Here is a 19,398-nt window from a genome sequence, read left to right as displayed (position 1 = left end):
AAAGCTGAGTCCTATTTATCTCTATGCTTTCTACCAATGATTTATACATACACATTTGATTTAAAAAAAAAAAAGTTGTAATAAATGGCACCTTTGTTTAACTAGGCAAGTCAGTTAATAAGAACAAATTCTTATTTACAATGCGCCGCCCTATGGGACTCCCAATCACGGCCGGGTGTGATGCAGCCTGGATTCGAACCGTTGCAAAATGTAGTGATAGCCTTCCATCTTCAAGATCCCTTTTACCCTGTACAAATCTCCCACTTTACCACCACCAAAGCACCCCCAGACCATCACATTGCCGCCACCAAGCTTGACAGATGGAGTCAAGCACTCTTCCAGCATCTTTTCTCTCTCACGAATGTTCTTTGTCATCCAAACACCTCAAACTTAGATTAGTCTTTCCATAACACTTTTTTCCAATCTTCGTCTGTCCAGTGTCTGTGTTCTTTTGCCCATCTTAATCTCTTATTTTTATTGGCCAGTCTGAGATATGGATTTTTCTTTGCAACTTGCCTAGATGGCCAGCATCCCGGAGTCGCCTCTTTACTGTTGATGTTGAGACTGGTGTTTTGCGGGTACTATTTAATGAAGCTGCCAGTTGAGGACTTGTGAGGCATCCGTTTCTCAAACTAGACACTAATGTACTTGTCCTCTTGCTCAGTTGTGCACCAGGGCCTCCCACTCCTCTTTCTATTCTGGTTAGAGCCAGTTTGTTTGTGCTGTTCTGTGAAGGGAGTATTACAAGATCTTCAGTTTCTTGGAAATTTCTCACATGGAATAGCCTTCATTTCTCAGAACAAGAATAGACTGACTAGTTTCAGAAGAACATTCTTTGTTTCTGTCCATTTTGAGCCTGTAATCGAACCCAAATGCTGATGCTCCAGATACTCAACTAGTCTAAAGGGCAGTTTTATTGCTTCTTTAATCAGGACAACAGCTTTCAGCTGTGCTAACATAATTGCAAAAGGGTTTTCTAATGATCAATTAGCCTTTAAAAAACGTATTTCTGATCAATTTGATGTTATTTTAATGGACAAAACAAAATGCTTTTCTTTCAAAAACAAGGACATCTAAGTGACCCCAAACCTTTATATATAACTTATATTCCTCAATGTATAACTTTTAGAGATTACTAATGTTAGTCCCCACTACAACGAAATACATGTAATTTTGTCCTTGAAACAGGTCATTGAAATACTGTAGAATTCCATTCATTCCTATGGAGGACTGCTCCTACTACGGAGTGCCAATATGTCCGACCGGTGACTTCAAAGCCTCTCAATGACCACTACATAGCATCAGCAATCCAGGGTTTGTATTGGTTTCATCGAGTTTAGCTTGCAAACGTTGCCATGACATCGCCTACAAGTGGGGTTTCTATTTGATAAGTATTTTCTGGCTATATTCACACCGTGCCGTCTCTGGGCACAGCTAGCTAACTAAATTATTGGGAACCACTGCCCATATAGTAGAGGCGTTTGAGGTCAATCCATACAATTTTGTAACGTCGAAATGATGTGCACGCGCATTAGTGTATACGCCCATCACAAAATCCGGTGCTAGCTCTGCTTCATCTTACACACTTGAGCCCCTGGAAAGCTGAAATAATGACGCAATTAATTAACTTAAGGGAAATGCGTTGATTGATGCCAATTACTCAATCAGGTTAAGCAAGCGAATGTGCGTATTATCCGATCACAAAATAAATAACCTTAACTTCCAAACCACTGTGCAATAACTGATTTATTAATTTGTTATGGAAAGATTTGTGAACCTGCACAGTGCCTTAAATCAAGCTGACCCAGAACTGGATACAATGTCACCACATCCTAACAAAGAGACCTTTGTTAGATGAAGACAACCAGAGTTACATATAGCAGGGAGTTCACATATGATCAGAAACTACATACGGGTTATATAGACAAATGAAAATGACTGACTAATTATTTTATTAGTCATCTCAGGGATCTTACTTAGGCGTCAGACAAGCAATTTCCAGTTTTGCTCATCACAAAAAGGCAATAGACATCAAATACAAAGTATACAAATTGTGTAGGACAACACTAAATACTACATAAAAACAACCCACAAATTAAAAGTGGCAGAGTTGCCTTTTAATACTGAACATTCTTTATTTTCCCTCTTTAGAAAAAAGCTATTTCTGAACATTTTCTACATCAACCCGGGAGAGTACTTTGATGCGTTTGGGCATGGCCACGATAATCTCCACCCCTGCCCTTTTTCTCTTCCCCTTGGAGGTGGAAACTGTTTTGACGCTAGCGTCCTTCTGAATCACCATGGCCTCACTCTGAGCCTGGAGAACGTCCAGTTTCTGCCTGAGCTCCTGTAGGTGGTCAATGTCGTTGATCCCGCTCACATTCTCCATGATGGATTTGAGTTTGGCCACACACTCCCTCCTCAGTTCCTCCCTCTCCCGCAGACCCTGTGAAGCCTGTGGGGCCACCCACTGTGTTTGTATGCTATGCAGTTGTAACTGTGGAGTTTGAGGAGTTTGCACCAGTGGCACTGTTTCTTCAGGCCCATCCCACTGAAGAGAGACTGGGGAAGCTGGGGAGAGATGCATTAGACCATTGAGGGCTTCCTCCATCTCCTCTGTTGTGGTGTGAGAGGTCTGTGAATGCAATGTGAGCAAAGGGTGGTCCCTGTATTTGGGACACAGGTGCTCCCAGGTCCAGTTAGGCTCAGACCTGAAGACGTGACAGAAGTGTTCACAGGGCAGGCGCTGGTCCCTCCACACCTCACACTCACAGGAGGGCCAGGTGGACTCTGAACCGAAGCTGACCGTGTAGGACCGCGCTGCCCTGGTCTCTGCCAGACTCTTCACCCGGAAGGTGCCGTTGGCGGCGTCGCTGGCCTGCTCCACCACGATGTCGGGGTCTTGCAGGGCCGCAGACATGTTGTCCATCACCAGGGCCACCACACTCCAAGGGCGATGCCACAGGAACGGAGGCACAGTGGGGTTGAGGCTGTACTCGCCAGAGGACTGGCTGTTGAGGTCTGTGTACCTGGAGGTTCAGGGAGTGTAGCAGGTTTAGACTGACCAAACATCAAAACACTTACATTAAAGGGGAATTACACTCCAAAATAAAAGTTTACAAAAGTAGTCAAATGTCAAGATGAGTCCACATCCTACATCTTAACCCCAATGGAGAAGATAAGCACTGTAAATTATATGGTGTTTATCTTCCATAAATTTAGCAGATATCTCAATAGAAGACTACTTTTGACAGCAAATACTATTCTAAATGACATTGAATCCTATTCTAAAACAAACTTACCTTTGGTGCATCTGTGGGAAGTAGTCGTCAACAAGGAACTGCAGCATTTGGCTCAGGGTGTCTTTTTTATGGACCATCATGTTATTATGTGTGAAAAAGTCGCTCTGCATCTCCAGACCTCCGTTCACCATAGACACAAAGTTGACAATATCAACCCTCACAGCGTTCACCCATCTCTGAATGAACAAGAACAAGAGCATGTAGCCAACCACTGTATGCCCCATCATTAGACTAGGATGCACATTATGGACCTGTAGCTAGCATATTATGGATCTATAGCTAGATACCGTATCATGGATTCAGCTAGCAAAAACATAACACACTTGCTACTGTTACTTCTACAGACTGTCTACATACAGTAGGTGTGGTTTAAACATGCTGTCTGCTTCAGGATGAAAGCACCTCTAAGCACAGGTCTGAGATCTGCTTTCCGTCTAACCACCCTGACCTTCATTAATACGCAGGTGAAGACACAGCAGGTCCAGGACCTGAGCCCATTGCCCCTGCGATTTCATTAATTGACATGTGCACTACAAACCTTCTCCTCTGACAGCCACTTGTTAGTGAACCAGTTCTTGAAAAGTTGTCTCTTTTCCAACCAGATGGGGCTCTGCTGTAGTAGTTCTACTGCCCCCTGGTGTTGCTCTCTGGTAAGGGCTCCAGCGATGGCCTTCATCATATCAAAGATCCCCTCCTGGTTGGTGATGGCTCGCGACCGGTTGCTCAGCCACTTGGTCCAGGTCCTCTCCCGCAGGTGATCGCTGAACACTGCCTGAGCACCTGAGATTGGAATGAGAAACAGTCCATAATTATCAAACTCTAACACCCTCATCCTCTAGTATTTAGAGATTGTAAAAGATTAAACATGTTCTTGACCAACAGGTCTTTTCAAAAGAAAATCCTGAAACTCACAGCCAACAGTGTTGAGAGCACATTATGAAGCTAACTTGCTTTTCCCACCTCATAGCTAACATTAAAACCTCACCACTGTTCACCTGTGAATGCTGCCTCCACCGCCTTCATCTCCACAGGGCAGTGTTCAGTGAGGATGTAGGCTGGGCTCCAGCCCCGGTTCCACTGCCTGAACACCCCCAGCGCCTCCCCCAAGGCTTCGGCGCTCCTCGACTGCACCACAAACAGGCCCACCGGCGCCACGCTCACATTGGTGCGCACGCACAGGAAGAAGAGTGGCAGTGGGAAGCGCGTCCTCTTATAGGCCGCGTCCAGGAAGCACACCTCCTTGCCATACTGCCGAAGCAGCCGCCGCTGCCAGTCTGTCTGGTAGCAGAGCAACAGGTTCTCGCTCTCTGATTGAACCCTAAGCAGGAAGTTGATTCTAGGAGCTTCCGCCTTCCAATTCTCTGCCAAGGTCTAAGGGGGGGGGGGTTATGGTTAATAGCTGAGGTGAAACTTTTGCGTCCTTTCAATTATTTCAGTGCTAACCAAACTCATTTTTGCGCCAGTGTGAGCTTTATATATGGTTGTGCACCTTGACTTTTGCTATAACATGTCTGTCTTATTCTAAACCACAGCAGTGATATTCCCATGGCCTTATGTCATGGAGTAATATTTGTCTGTGCTCTGTTACATCACACACAGTCCTTGGTTCTCAAAATGTTCCACTGAGGACACCTGTTAAAGTTCCCATGTATTAATTCACCATACCCAGTGTGTAGAAGTTTCAGACTACATACTTTCTAAAAAGCAGTTCCAGAATGAGGGGTGCTTTAGCTCTGCTGGTGTTGCTGTTCTGTCTGTTTGGGGAATGGGCTCAGGGAGAGAGTGGTGGGGTCCAAGAGAATGACAAGAGAACGACATCACTCAACCCAGTTGTTGTTGTAGATTTACATAATAATGGCCAGCATCTACTGTCAACAAGTAGGGTGGCAGGTAGCCTAGCGGTTAAGAGCGTTGGGCCAGTACTAGAAAGGTTGCCGGTTAGAATCAGCCGACTAGGTGAAAATCTGTCTGTGCCCTTTGAGCAAGGCACTTTACCCTAATTGTTCATGTAAGTCACTCTGGATGAGAACGTCTGCTAAATTACTAAAATATAAATACAATCGCAATGGAGGCAATGACTATGTATCCAATTCAGTGACTCTGGCTGCGTTTAGACAGGCAGCCCAGTTCTGATCTTTTTTTCACTAATTGGTCTTTTGACCAATCAGATCAGTTCTGAAAAAGATCTGATGTAAACATATCAATTAGTAAACACAGCCTTTGTTGGTGGAGAAAGGAGTCTCTGGAAAGACTCCAGGCTCTGATCTGATGACAACACATTTTCAGTGGCTTTCTGCTCTTCCCATGTAAGGATAACGCACCACAAAGCTGTTATGAATTTTCATTTTTCTTGAATCCGTGGAAAACTCTGCATGTGCGTTCCTGAATTGTATAATAAAGGCTTGTCAAGTCTCTTTCTATCATGCACAGAAACAGGCACGGACACACAATCATCCAATCTGAAAGCTACAGACTGGGATTTTGGAAACTATTCAATTGTCATTTCAATTCTTGATATTTACTCATTGATTCTAGAAGAATATAACGTATCAATGCCTCATGTGCTCAGCACAACTGTCGGTTTATCCTTACCCAACATATTCACTTGCTTGATTTTGGGCATCACGAGACTGAAAGCAATATATACTGAAAGCATGAATGTTGACATGCAGAATGTTTTGGGACTATATCAAAAAGTAGACTAATGAAACAATAGTGAGTAAAATGCCCCTTTAAACAAGTGTTTCAAAGAGGGTGGGTGACATGCATACAAACTGTTCATAAATTGCATTGAAAACATACAGCTAACACCACAAGCCCCAATGGCCTTATCTCAGAAGACAATCCAAATATCTGATGAATAGGTGGGAATGATGGAGTGCAGCACAGCCTTCTCACCAGCAGGTTGACCAGGTCTATTTTGCTGTAGTGTTCCTCCGCGATGACCTGAGCCATGACGGCATGGATGGTTTTCTCTGTGGGGAAGAAGCGCCTCAGCGGTGGCGGGGTCGTGTCTCGGAACAGTTCCGTCCGCACGTACTGGACCATCTGGTTCTTTACCTCCTTCACCTTCCTCACCCCCTGCTGCACCAACGCTCGGATGTAACCTTTGACCCTGTCGTCCATCTGATCTGCACCCTGAGGGAACGAGTAGAGTGGCTTTTGTTAAGTAGGGAGAAAATACCCCTAACCACTGTTACAGGGTCACATACTTGTATTCCACAGGGAATTTTAAGAGATCAAGGTTTTATTACATCTGTGTACCGAACAGGCATACAGATACTAGTTATGTAGCCTAAAGAGTCCAATGCAATAGATCCCATGGTCATAGTATAGTAATAACATAGTAATACCTTTCCAATAGGATGGCCCTTGTGGTCAGTGACACTGGGTATTTTGAGGAAATACTGTATCTTCCACTGCACCGAGGCTGGGTCTGTCTGGAGAGCTTGTTTGATGGAAATAGACATGACCCTCCTCAACCGTGATGTGTCCTTCTCCAACTGATGCAGTATGGAGCGAGCACACACACACACACACAGATATAATTATGTATATTAGTCTGATGTGCATCCTAATGTTGACTGTGGTGCGCGGTCACTGGAGTTACATAATTAACATATATAAACATAAACACAGTATTTCACCCGTACCTTGAATCCAGGGAACTTGACAATGCGGCTGATTGTGAACACAGCAGGGCATGCTACCTTCTTGGTTTTCAGCAACAGGTTTCTTTTTTCCTTGCCATCTTTTTCCTGAAATATCAAAATCAAATGTTATTTGTCACATGCTTAGTAAACAACTGGTGTACACCAACAGCGACATGCTTACAGGCCCTTCCCAACAACAAAGTAAAATAACAAAAACAAGGAATGAATACACAATGAGTAACAACTTTGCTATATACACGGTGTACCTGTACTGAGTCGATGTGCAAGGGTACGAGGTTATTGAGGTAGATATGTACAAATAGGTAGGGGTAAAGTGACTAGGCAACAGGATAGATAATAAACATTAGCAGCAGCGTATTTGATGAGTCAAAGGAGTTAGTGCAAAAAGGGTCAATGCAGATAGTTAATCAAATAGCTACCCAGACTATTTAGCAGTCTTAAGGCTTGGGGGTAGACGCGGTTCAAAGTCCTGTTGGTTCAAGACTTGTTGCATCGGTACCGCTTGCCGTGCTGTAGCAGAGAGAACAGTCTATGACATGGGTGGCTAGAGTCTGATAATTTTTAGGGGCTTCTTCTGACACCGCCTGGTATAGAGGTCCTGGATGGCAGGTAGCACTGCTCCAGTGATGTACTGGGCCGTACGCACTACCCTCTGTAGCGCCTTGCGGTCGTATACAAAGCTGATGCCATACCAAGCTGTGATGCAGCCAGTCAGGATGCTCTCAAAGGTGCAGCTGTAGAACGTTTTGAGGATTTAGGAGAAAAATAGTGGTAGGTAAGAATGGAATTGTTGAGATTGGTCAACTACCTAGAAGCATTGATGGAACCAGGGTGGTATTCATTAGACACCATATGGAAGAAAATGTAACGAAATAGGGAGGGACAACCTCTACTCCAATAAGAAAAGCTCCTTTATGTTTTCAGTTGCACAATGCTTTTTAAAGCTTTTCCATAGTGTGCCCTAATGAATTCAATTCAGGTTTAGATGCAAAATACATCTTAACTACAGATTGTTACACCTGATAATGTGATCTAACCAAAGACTTAAGGATGAAGACAGCATTGCCAATATAAGGTTGGTGGAAAATTCTCTGTGCTACACCAAACGGTATCTAACCTGTAACTCCCAGTAATGGATACCAAAAATATTTTGTTAGATCACATTATCTGGTGTAACAATCTGTAGCTACATGGAACACTTCAAAGCCGTTTCAGAATATCATAGATAGTAGCACCCTTTGATCCTCAAGTTCCTGCCTCTTCTTGAATCCACACTTTGCCCGGCCCCTGTGGCATCCCATCAGTTTGTGTCCGATGAACATGAAGGGTACGCTGTCAAAGGGGATAGAGGGAGTACCCTTGCCGTAGTTCCATTCCCAGTATAACCGGTTCTTGTGGTCCTGTGGTTTCCAACCTGTTTAGCAGAACACATTGAAAGAGCCATGAGTCCAGAGGTGTATTCATTAGTCTGATTTGCAGCAAAACATTTTCTGTTGCAAAACGTTTTGTCAACGGAAGCCGTTTACTTTCTAGGAACCAAACAGAACTAAAACGGGGAGGGACTTACCTGAATGTGTCCAATAGAAAACTACGTTTTTGTTGCAAAGCGTTTTGTTTGGAGTAAACTGTTTCCGTTGCAAAATGCAACACAAACGTTTGCAACGGAATCCGACTAATGAATACACCAGTAGTTTGTGGAGGTTACATCACTACATAAGAACATTAATCAATCAATGTAGGTAGCTAAATAGTATGGAACTGCTGAAAGATAGCCATGTCACCCTGGTGATTGTTTGCACTGTCTGTAACTTGATCAATGCACGTTTCCTACAGGCAGCACACTCTTTGGCTAACGTCGATAGCTAGTTTACCTTGGTCATTGAATCGCTTGTCCACACGGTAAGAAATATATTTCACACAGGTTGACTCTTCGACGTGTGAGATATGCTTATTGACCTCTTCAATTGTTTCAAAGACAGCTTCGTCGCTCATTTTTGTTTATAATCTGCTACCAATGCATATAAACAGTCATATAAACATTCAAAAAATGTCGCTAGCTAAACTAAAGCGGTAATGTTTGCGATTATTTAATTGGTTCACGTGCGGATCAATAGACCCGCCTTCTTAAAATTGTGGTTTCTCATTGGCGTAACACGAGAACCGTCACTAAAATGGAAACAAACGATTGGCTTCTATTCGAAACAATCAACCATTTTCCTACACGTCATTAGATTGCGACTCAACCACGTTGAGGACAACAGACGCTTGACAGTACCGAATTTAAAATATTTTCGTCAATGTTTCAACAGAATACAATTCGGGTTACGAATGGTACATTTTGGCACTGGCATAGAAGTTATACATTGTCGAGATCATGGACTCAGTTATCAAGGACAAGACTACTGCACGTACAACCGCTTGCATCAGGGACCAGTCAATGGTCCTCTTCACAGTCAAGACACAGCAGTGGTCCGACTTTGCCAGTTGCTTTCAGGCAGTATCAAAGAGATGTACCTCTCGATAAACAATTCTCTACCACAACACACGTCTGCAGCGATTCCATTGGGAAGATTCATTCAACGCATTACCACTTGGTTTACACATGCAAGGTAATGGATGAGATTTTAAATGGAAGATCAGTTCTTTTTCACATCATGTTTCTACAGTGACAGTCAGCATGATTTGGCAATGAAGATTTGGTTGGTGAGGTGATCAAAACACTGGTACTCAGGGCCCGTATCCACAAAACATCTCAGAGTAGGAGTGTGATGGATTTTTATTTTGTATTTATTTTGATTTAACTACGCAAGTCAGTTAAGAGCAAATTCTTATTTACAATGACAGCCTACCAAAAGGCAAAATACCTTCTGCTGGGACGGGGGCTGGGATAAAAATATATGTATATGTACATGTATTGTTGTCGTGATCTGTGTTTTGTCCTATATTTATTTATATATATATCTATTGTAACGACCCTGGGTTTATAAGCGCGGAAATCGACTAGAAGGTCGAGGGTTCGAGACCTGCTCCCTGCCTGTTTCATTACAATATATATATAAATATAGGATAAAACACACATCACAATAACAATACATCACGCAAAGCAGCCACAACTGTCAGTAAGAGTGTCCATGATTGAGTCTTTGAATGAAGAGATTGAGATAAAACTGTCCAGGTTGAGTGTTTATTTGCAGCTTGTTTCTGTCTCCTGCTGCAGCAAACTGAAAAGATCAGTTTAGCCTTTTAGATAATAATGAATACGATTATATGGATAGTTTATAAAGTTCAGATTCACCCTGACTCTTCTAATAAACTGTATCATTATTTGACTGTAAATGATCTGTATGCAGGTGTGCTCAACCAGGTCAACGAAGAGGATATCCAAGATAGCCTATCATAAAGGTGTTGTCCTAGTGACCTGCCCAGGATGTGAAAAACACCACATTATTGCTGACAACTTGGGTTGGTTCTCTGATCTGAAGGGAAAGAGGTTGGTGGCCAAGTTAATATTGGTCTGAACATTTTACATGCATGCATTCTACAGTCATGGCCAAAGGTTTTGAGATATTAATTTTCACAAAGTCTGCTGCCTCAGTTTGTATGATGGCAATTTGCATATACTCCAGAATGTTATGAAGAGTGATCAGATGAATTGCAAAGTCCCTCTTTGCCATGCAAATTAACTGAATCCCCAAAAAACATTTCCACTGCATTTCAGCCCTGCCACAAAAGGACCAGCTGACATGTCAGTGATTTTCACGTTAACACAGGTGTGAGTGTTGACGAGGACAAGGCTGGAGATCACTCTGTTGTGCTGATTGAGTTCGAATAACAGACTGGAAGCTTCAAAAGGAGGTTGGTGCTTGGAATCATTGTTCTTCCTCTGTCGACCATGGTTACCTGCAAGGAAACACGTGCCGTCATCATTGCTTTGCACAAAAAGGGCTTCACAGGCAAGGATATTGCTGCCAGTAAGATTGCACCTAAATCAACCATTTATCGGATCATCAAGAACTTCAAGGAGAGCGGTTCAATTACAAAATAGCTTCCAATACTCTACTCAGCAAACTGGATGCAGCATACCACCCTGCATACCACTGCTGGCTTGCTTCTGAAGCTAAGCAGGGTTGGTCCTGGTCAGTCCCTGGATGGGAGACCAGGTGCTGCTGGAAGTGGTGTTGGAGGGCCAGTAGGAGGCACTCTTTCCTCTGGTCTAAACAAAGATCCCAATGCCCCAGGGCAGTGATTGGGGACACTGCTCTGTGTAGGGTGCCGTCTTTCGGATGGGATGTTAAACGGGTGTCCTGACTCTCTGAGGTCATTAAAGATCCCATGGCACTTATCGTAAGAGTAGGGGTGTTAACCCCGGTGTCCTGGCTAAATTCCCAATCTGGCCCTCAACCATCACGGTCACCTAATAATCCCCAGTTTACAATTGGCTCATTCATCCCCCTCCTCTCCCCTGTAACTATTCCCCAGGTCGTTGCTGCAAATGAGAACGTGTTCTCAGTCAACTTACCTGGTAAAATAACGGTAAAATAAATTAAAATAAAATATCACAGTGCCATCCGTTTTGTTACTAAAGCACCTTATACGACCCACCACTGCGACCTGTATGCCCTAGTCGGCTGGCCCTCGCTACATGTTCGTCGTCAGACCCACTGGCTCCAGGTCATCTACAAGGCTATGCTAGGTAAAGTGCCGCCTTATCTCAGTTCACTGGTCACGATGGCTACACCCACCCGTAGCACGCGCTCCAGCAGGTGTATCTCACTGATCATCCCTAAAGCCAAAACCTCATTTGGCCGCCTTTCCTTCCAGTTCTCTGCTGCCTGCGACTGGAACGAATTGCAAAAATCTCTGAAGTTTGAGACTTTTATCTCCCTCAACAACTTTAAACATCTGCTATCTGAGCAGCTAACCGATCGCTGCAGCTGTACATAGTCCATCGGTATATAGCCCACCCAATTTACCTACCTCACCCCCATACTGTTTTTATTTATTTACTTTTCTGCTCTTTTGCACACCAGTATCTCTACTTGCACATGATCATCTGATGATTTATCACTCCAGTGTTAATCTGCTAAATTGTAATTATTCGATTTATTGCCTACCTCCTCATGCATTTTGCACACATTGTATATAGATTCTCTTTTTTTCTACCATGTTATTGACTTGTTTATTGTTTACTCCATGTGTAACTGTGTTGTTGTCTGTTCACACTGCTATGCTTTATCTTGGCCAGGTCGCAGTTGCAAATGAGAACTTGTTCTCAACTAGCCTACCTGGTTAAATAAAGGTGAAATAAAAAAATAAAAAAAATAAAAAATTGTTGTGAAGAAGGCTTCAGGGCGCCCAAGAAAGTCCAGCAAGCGCCAGGACCGTCTCCTAAAGTTGATTCAGCTGCGGGATCGGGGCACCACCAGTGCAGAGCTTGCTCAGGAATGGCAGCAGGCAGGTGTGAGTGCATCTGCACAAACAGTGAGGCGAAGACTTTTGGAGGATGGCCTGGTGTCAAGAAGGGCAGCAAAGAAGCAACTTCTCTCCGGGAAAAACATCAGGGACAGACTAATATTCTGCAAAAGGTACATGGATTGGACTGCTGAGGACTGGGGTAAAGTCATTTTCTCTGATGAATCCCCTTTCCGAATGTTTGGGGAATACGGAAAAAAGCTTGTCCGGAGAAGACAAGGTGAGCGCTACTATCAGTCCTGTGTCATGCCAACACTAAAGCATCCTGAGACCATTCATGTGTGGGGTTGCTTCTCAGCCAAGGGAGTGGGCTCACTCACAATTTTGCCTAAGAGCACAGCCATGAATAAAGAATGGTACCAACACATCCTTCGAGAGCAACTTCTCCCAACCATCCAGGAACAGTTTGCTGACGAACAATACCTTTTCCAGCATAATGGACCACCTTGCCATAAGGCAAAAGTGATAACTAAGTGGCTCGGGGAACAAAACATCGATATTTTGGGTCCATGGCCAGGAAACTCCCCAGACCTTAATCCCATTGAGAACTTGTGGTCAATCCTCAAGAGGCGGGTGGACAAACAAAAACCCACAAATTCTGACAAACTCCAAGCATTGATTATGCAAGAATGGGCTGCCATCAGTCAGGATGTGGCCCAGAAGTTAATTGACAGCATGCCAGGGTGGATTGCAGAGGTCTTGAAAAGAAGGGTCAACACTGCAAATATTGACTCTTTGCATCAACTTCATGTAATTGTCAATAAAAGTCTTTGACACTTATGAAATGCTTGTAATTATACTTCAGTATTACATAGTAACATCTGACAAAAATATCTAAAGACACTGAAGCAGCAAACTTTGTGAAAATTAATATTTGTGTCATTCTCAGAACCTTTGGCCACGACTGTACAGTATTACAAGGATATGTATTATCCCTATTGATAGTGATTTGCACAGAAGAGAAATGAAACTGCAGTCATAAGTGAATCCCGTATTAATAGGCTGTAACGTTTGTGTGGACTAAAGGGCCCTACACACTTCACGCAAATGCAGCATCATTTTCTCACACAGTTGTAGGTACTTGAGTTTTGGAACAAACTATATACGATGCTCCTTCGCTCTGTTTGCATGAAGTGTGTAGCCTCCTTAAGACTGGAGTATTATTCCTGAATATTTTTTTTTAATGAGTCATGTTGTTTTTTTCCCTAAAGGAACATTGAGGAAATCCTTGCAGCGAAAGGGGAGAAAGTGAAGAGGGTAGAAGAAGAGGCGGCCTTCGAGATTGTTATAGATGAGTCCGGCAAGGATACAACACAGACTGCTCAAGATGCAAAGAAACCTTCACCAGAGTCTGATGACTCAGGGAAATCATGACTAACTCTCTGTGGGTGTGTGTGCGCGCATACATGCATTTGTCGATGGACTGATCACAACAAGGACACCATTCTCTATGAGGGAGAAATAGCTATTACTAAGTAAATGCAACACTTCTTTTGATATTTCTATCTCCATATTGTTTTCATAAGATGTTGATCATTTCTTATCACACTACTGCCAGAATATTCCTTGGGTTTACACCAATCTTACTACTACTGCACTGATCACAATCAAACAGAAAAGGCTGATGCGTGCAATTCATTTTTATTGTAAAGTTGTATGATATAAAGCAGGAAGAATTAACATCCAAAAGCCCATTTAGGGCCATGGCAAACTGCCTATCATAGACCCTCTCCCTCTTCCTCCATGGTGTCCTCCAGTAGCTCATGAAAGCAATGCTGTCAATCCACATGGAAGCAGAACATAGAGTGCTCCTGTAAAACAATTATCCCGTCAGGAATGAATCAAACTCATTGAACGAATGGGATTCACAGTAATACATTTGTCTGAGAATTTTCAATCATGAACCCCAGTTCTGGAGCCGCTATCCTCTCATCACAAGCCCAAGCACTTACCTCATCTGCTCTTCTGTGTTTTCCTCTTCCTGCCTCCCTCCCTTTCATCCTTTCCTATTGATGCTTCAACAGATAAAGTGACCTCATATGCCACAATCTGTTTCAGGAAAAAAACATCCGAAAGCCCACTCACATGAGGTGAATAATCACATGAGATCAGGAATTGTAGTGTTTGAGTTGAAAGACATTGCATAAATGCACGTCTATCAACACTAATACAGTTGTCTACAGAGAACAGGCGTTGATAGTAAACACTTACCTAATATAGTCATCCAGCTGTGCTCCTCCTCCAACCCTCCCATCCTTTCCAATTGATGCTTCAACAGATCTGTTTCTTTGGCTGCTCTTTTCATCTATCTCAGACTTGAACAGGCTTGGAAAGAGGACAAAAGGAAACCAAAGCAACTTTAAAAGAGAAGTAGAAGAGGCAGACTTCATTTCTTTTTGACATGTCTGTTGGCTCTATTTCCTGTGCTCTTGGTCTTCTCCTTTTCTGCTCATCCTTAGTTATTTAGATAGTTATTTTGGCCATATGACCATCGGAATTCTAGTTCAATCTCCTCTCTATTACTCTTATAAAATGTTTTCACCTCTTTTTTCTGGGTCTCTGTTTATCTTGCCTCCCCCCTTGTGTTTTCCATAACTTTCTTTTGATCCACTCAGCTCTTTGCTGCTAATCTCATTTACCTTTTATCCCATGGTCCTTCCTGAGTCTAACCATCAGAACTTGAATTCTATATCTCCTACTTACTTCCTGATAAACCACTGGTCTCCCTTCCTCCTCTCTCATGTTTCCTCCTCTTCACCCTCATGCCTGGCTTCCTTATAAGTTTTTCCTCCTTTTGCTTATTTTCTCTTTTTTTGTTGTTAGTTTTTCTCTTTAAAAAAACAAATTTGTTTTTGTTTATTTACATCTATTAACATACCTAGGAGCATTGACTTGTACATTTCTTCTTTTGTCTGCTCCCTTTCTTTTGTCATCTACTCAAAAGTTGTCAATGCCTCGTCCGCCGCTTTCTTCTGCTTCTTCCTTGTTCTCCTCTTCGCAGACTGTGCGTGAGCGGTCTCTGGACGCGGCTCCCTCTCTTCCCTCCGCACAGAGGCATCAGATGTAGACGCTTTGACCTCGTATGCCACCACCTGTTTTGCTCTCTGTGTCTGCCCTTTTTCTGACAGCGCACGCCTCTTTTCTCTTTCAATCTGTGCATTCCTCTCTTCTCTCTCATACAGTTTCTCCATCTCCATCTTGAACCTGGCCTCGTGATCTTTTATTCTTTGAAGCTCTGCTCTCTTCTTATCCTCGTCCCGTATCCTTGTCCTTCTTTTCTGTTCCTCCTTCTCTTGTTCCTGCTGTATCTTCAATCTCCTTTTCTGTTCCTCTTTCCTACTCTTCTCTTCTTTCTCTCGTGCCTTTTGCTGCATCTCCAACACCTTCATTCTCTCCTTTTCCCTGTTCCTCTCCTCATCCATCCTCTGTTTCTCAATCTTTTTCAACTTCTCTGCCCTCTTTTTCTCCATCTTTTTCTCTTCCTCTGCCCTCTTTTTCTCTTCTTTTGCACGGGCCTTCTGTTGCATCTCCTGCTTCTTTCTTTCTTTTTTCTCTTGCTCTTGTCTCTTTTTCTCATGTTCGATCTTTAGTTTCATTTCTGCCTTCTCCCTTTTCCTCTGCTCCTCTAACTTGTTTTTTTCCATATTTTTTGTCCTTTTCCTTTCCTCCTCATTCAATTTCTTCTGTCTCTTTTCCCACTTTTTGAGCTCTTCGTCCCTGGCTTTTTCCTTCCTCCTTTCAATCTTCATCATCTCTTCATTTCTCTTAGCCTCGTCCTTGAAATATTTGATCCTGTCTACGTAACTCATGGCATTAAGTTCTTCTTTCCCTCGGCTTGCCATCATAGACAATGCATTGGCGGTTGCATATCTCCCTTCCATTTTACCATTATCAATCTCCTTCCTGTCCCTCTCACCATAAGGTTCCCTGTGTAGACATCTCTGCTGTTGTCCACTCATGCTCTCCTCACTTTCACTACTCCCCTCCTGACTTGTGTCCTCACTCACACTCTGAGACACATCATCCTCAGACGAGCACGAGGGAGTCACAGCCTTCTCAGTGATGACGCGGAGCGCCTTGATGTAGTCAGCTTCTGTGTTCACCCTGTGAGCGAGCGGGCACAGCTCCTCGTAAATGGACTTCCATGTGAGTGACTCCTCACAAACGTTGTCAGGCAGGTATAGATCAGATGATTGCCTCTTGAGCACATTCACAACGTCTGCCAGGTCCTCCTGGGTTTCCCCCTGAGTGTCCTCTCGGGCGGCCACTGGCGTGGCGTCTGGGCTGGCAGGGCGCTCGGGGGCTGTGGAAGGGGTATTAGAATGTTCTACTGCAGAGGAGCAGGAGGCCTCAGTGTCATCGTTCTTGTCATTGTTGTTTACCCTTTTCTTCAGAATCTCTTCCTTTCTCTTTTGGGCCATCCTCTCTTTCAGCTGTGCTTTATACATATTCGCAATTTCTGCGCCTCGCCGTTGAACTTCCTCAGACAATTCCTCAGACGATGTAATTTCTGGCCTATGGACCTCTTCCTTGACCTTTGCCTGGCCAGTCAATGAGGATCTGGGGTGGACATGCGGATGGGTCTGTCTCATCCGGGCAGGAGGGCCGGAAGCCAGGGGGTGGGATGGGACAGCAAATCGGTGTGAAGCGTGTGGATGTGACTTCTTGGACTGAGAAGGAGGCCATTTATTAGGGGAGGTGCAGCTCTGTGTGTCCAGAGGGGGAAAGATTGAGTGTTTCTTAGATGGGTCCTTCTGGGTGCCGGCAGCATGCTGGTCAGGCTCCGATTGGCTGTTGGCGAGGTACCTATGGAGGTTGTACCTGTGGAAAGCTGGCAGTGTCGGGGAGACGGGACGAAGAATGGAGGAGGTGGAGCGCTGCTTGATCACCCCTTTATCCACCCCAATCTGTATGACACACATTTCTATTACTTAATAGCTTGATGGTCATTGATATTACTATCTAAAAACATTTACATGTGTATGGGTAATAAATATCATAGAGAAAACATGTTTTATTACTGTATATTAGCCTATTAGGAAAATGAACTTTTGGAATCATTCCAATTCAGAAATTCTTCCATTCTTTTTCAACTTTATTCTAAGAATGCAGACCTTCCTAAGAATACTACCATTGCAGAATGCAGACCTTCTTAAGAATAATACCAGTGCAGAACGCAGGCCTTCCTCAGAATACTACCAGTGCAGAATGTAGACCTTCTTAAGAATACTACCAGTGCAGAATGCAGACCTTCCTGAGAATACTACCATTGCAGAATGCAGACCTTAAGAATACTACCAGTGCAGAACGCAGGCCTTCCTCAGAATACTACCAGTGCAGAATGCAGACCTTCTTAAGAATACTACCAGTGCAAAATGCAGACCTTCCTGAGAATACTACCAGTGCAGAACGCAGGCCTTCCTCAGAATACTACCAGTGCAGAATGCAGACCTTCCTCAGAATACCACCAGTGCAGAACGCAGGCCTTCCTCAGAATACTACCAGTGCAGAATGCAGACCTTCCTCAGAATACTACCAGTGCAGAATGCAGACCTTCTTAAGAATACTACCAGTGCAGAATGCAGACCTTCCTGAGAATACTACCAGTGCAGAACGCAGGCCTTCCTCAGAATACTACCAGTGCAGAATGCAGACCTTCCTCAGAATACTACCAGTGCAGAACGCAGGCCTTCCTCAGAATACTACCAGTGCAGAATGCAGACCTTCCTCAGAATACTACCAGTGCAGAATGCAGACCTTCCTCAGAATACTACCAGTGCAGAACACAGGCCTTCCTCAGAATACTACCAGTGCAGAACGCAGGCCTTCCTCAGAATACTACCAGTGCAGAATGCAGACCTTCCTCAGAATACTACCAGTGCAGAATGCAGACCTTCCTGAGAATACTACCAGTGTTCCGTTTTTTTCTTGCCTTCTTATTTCACTATTCTATCGATTTAGATCTCATTTCTGTGTATCAGGATTGGGAACATCTAAATCAACTACAGTATATCTACTTATATGAAAGTCTGATTAAAGAAAACTGCTCTTGTTACCTCCTCCAAGAGTTGGTGCAGCCTAAATATTTCTCCATACAGCGCCTTAATCTCCCTCATGTTTCCTCGCTCAGTTCTCCATGTCTGTCTAGCCAATCTCCAATGGGCGAGGTCAAGGTCATGGATATCCTCCCGCATGCCTAGTTCAACCTGGGTTCCCTTCTCATTTAGCCTCTTCTTTTTCCTCTTCTTCTGGGTTGAATCGGTGTTCTCCTTGCCCTGCCTACACACCTTTAGGGCAGTAGGGATATTGAGAATAGAACATGGTATATTTTATTTTACTCATTGGATTATTATGTGCCTTCCATTGTATTTCATTGATATACAATATCAATAAGGTATAATGTTGACACTAGATCAAGCCGTAGTTAGTACAAAGTTTACACTGTTTGGCCATACATGATTAGTCTGGACCACTTTAGTGGGTCGTAGATTTAGCCTGCAGATGGGACTTACATTAAGGCTGGGGAGTTGTGAGGAGTTGTGAGGCTGGTGTGTTCTGGGCCCGTGGAGTTCAGTAGTTTCTGTGCAGAAATCGTCCTGTGCAGTCCGCTTTGCCCATGGCTAGAAATGAAAATGATGACAAACATGCAGTCAGTAATGAGGTTATCGTTATACAAGTTTGTTATTTTCAATCCTAGAAAAGCTCATAGGCCTATATGTCAAAGTGATGATTTTAAATCACTGGAGTTTTGACTATGAGGGTGGTGAGAGAAAAGAGATTCTAACCATTCTTATGATGAGCCTTGGGAAGGAGAACTTTCCCATAGTTCCTTCAATTACAGTAATCCTGAAAAAGGTACAATATGGCTTCAAAATCTGATTATATTATTTAAATCATCTAAATTAAATTGTGTCACAAAGTAGGCCTTTTCACACTAAATCACAAGTGGT

At 43.5% G+C, this 19,398-nt stretch overlaps 2 protein-coding genes and 1 long non-coding RNA gene across 6 annotated transcripts; 1 reads left to right on the top strand and 2 right to left on the bottom strand.

Annotated features, from left to right (window-relative positions):
- Nucleotides 1-1,728: 1,728 nt before the first annotated feature.
- LOC139544254 (uncharacterized) lies at nucleotides 1,729-9,068 on the bottom strand. Of its 2 annotated transcripts, XM_071351171.1 has the most exons (9): nucleotides 8,848-9,068; nucleotides 8,212-8,390; nucleotides 6,956-7,060; nucleotides 6,656-6,805; nucleotides 6,201-6,440; nucleotides 4,298-4,673; nucleotides 3,841-4,082; nucleotides 3,303-3,478; nucleotides 1,729-3,029 (listed from the first exon to the last, which is right to left on the bottom strand). In XM_071351171.1, exons 1-9 carry the CDS (start codon nucleotides 8,966-8,968, stop codon nucleotides 2,159-2,161), a joined length of 2,460 nt encoding a protein of 819 aa, XP_071207272.1. In that variant the 5' UTR covers nucleotides 8,969-9,068; the 3' UTR covers nucleotides 1,729-2,158. The 2 variants fall into 2 exon arrangements, with proteins under 2 accessions (XP_071207272.1, XP_071207273.1); XM_071351172.1 differs by lacking the exons at nucleotides 8,212-8,390; nucleotides 8,848-9,068 and adding an exon at nucleotides 7,396-8,179.
- A 1,283-nt stretch (nucleotides 9,069-10,351) lies between these two features.
- Nucleotides 10,352-13,793, top strand: LOC139544257 (uncharacterized). Its single transcript, XR_011668840.1, has 3 exons — nucleotides 10,352-10,466; nucleotides 10,695-10,831; nucleotides 13,660-13,793. It is a non-coding gene; the product is annotated as an uncharacterized lncRNA (long non-coding RNA).
- A 280-nt stretch (nucleotides 13,794-14,073) lies between these two features.
- On the bottom strand, nucleotides 14,074-17,801 carry LOC139544256 (golgin subfamily A member 6-like protein 22). Of its 3 annotated transcripts, XM_071351176.1 has the most exons (4): nucleotides 15,327-17,801; nucleotides 14,660-14,773; nucleotides 14,401-14,497; nucleotides 14,074-14,259 (listed from the first exon to the last, which is right to left on the bottom strand). In XM_071351176.1, exon 1 carries the CDS (start codon nucleotides 17,368-17,370, stop codon nucleotides 15,382-15,384), a length of 1,989 nt encoding a protein of 662 aa, XP_071207277.1. In that variant the 5' UTR covers nucleotides 17,371-17,801; the 3' UTR covers nucleotides 14,074-14,259; nucleotides 14,401-14,497; nucleotides 14,660-14,773; nucleotides 15,327-15,381. The 3 variants fall into 3 exon arrangements, with proteins under 3 accessions (XP_071207277.1, XP_071207276.1, XP_071207275.1); XM_071351175.1 differs by having other exon boundaries at nucleotides 14,660-17,801; XM_071351174.1 differs by having other exon boundaries at nucleotides 14,401-17,801.
- Between the last annotated feature and the right edge of the window lie 1,597 nt (nucleotides 17,802-19,398).

This window comes from Salvelinus alpinus, chromosome 18 (genome assembly GCF_045679555.1).
Source record: "Salvelinus alpinus chromosome 18, SLU_Salpinus.1, whole genome shotgun sequence".
Lineage (NCBI taxonomy): Eukaryota > Metazoa > Chordata > Actinopteri > Salmoniformes > Salmonidae > Salvelinus > Salvelinus alpinus.
The sequence above is the reverse complement of the archived record's forward strand: the minus strand, read 5'-3'. Positions and strand labels throughout refer to the sequence as shown.

Coding starts and splice junctions, on each gene's coding strand:
- LOC139544254 (XM_071351171.1), bottom strand. CDS start 8,968: ATGAGCGACGAAGCTGTCTTTGAAACAATTGAAGAGGTCAATAAGCAT. Junction 7,061..8,211: donor AGGAACTTGAGGATCAAAGG/GTGCTACTATCT, acceptor TTGATATTTCAG/GAAAAAGATGGCAAGGAAAA. Junction 4,674..6,200: donor TAGACCTGGTCAACCTGCTG/GTGAGAAGGCTG, acceptor CCCCCCCCTTAG/ACCTTGGCAGAGAATTGGAA.
- LOC139544256 (XM_071351174.1), bottom strand. CDS start 17,370: ATGTGTGTCATACAGATTGGGGTGGATAAAGGGGTGATCAAGCAGCGC.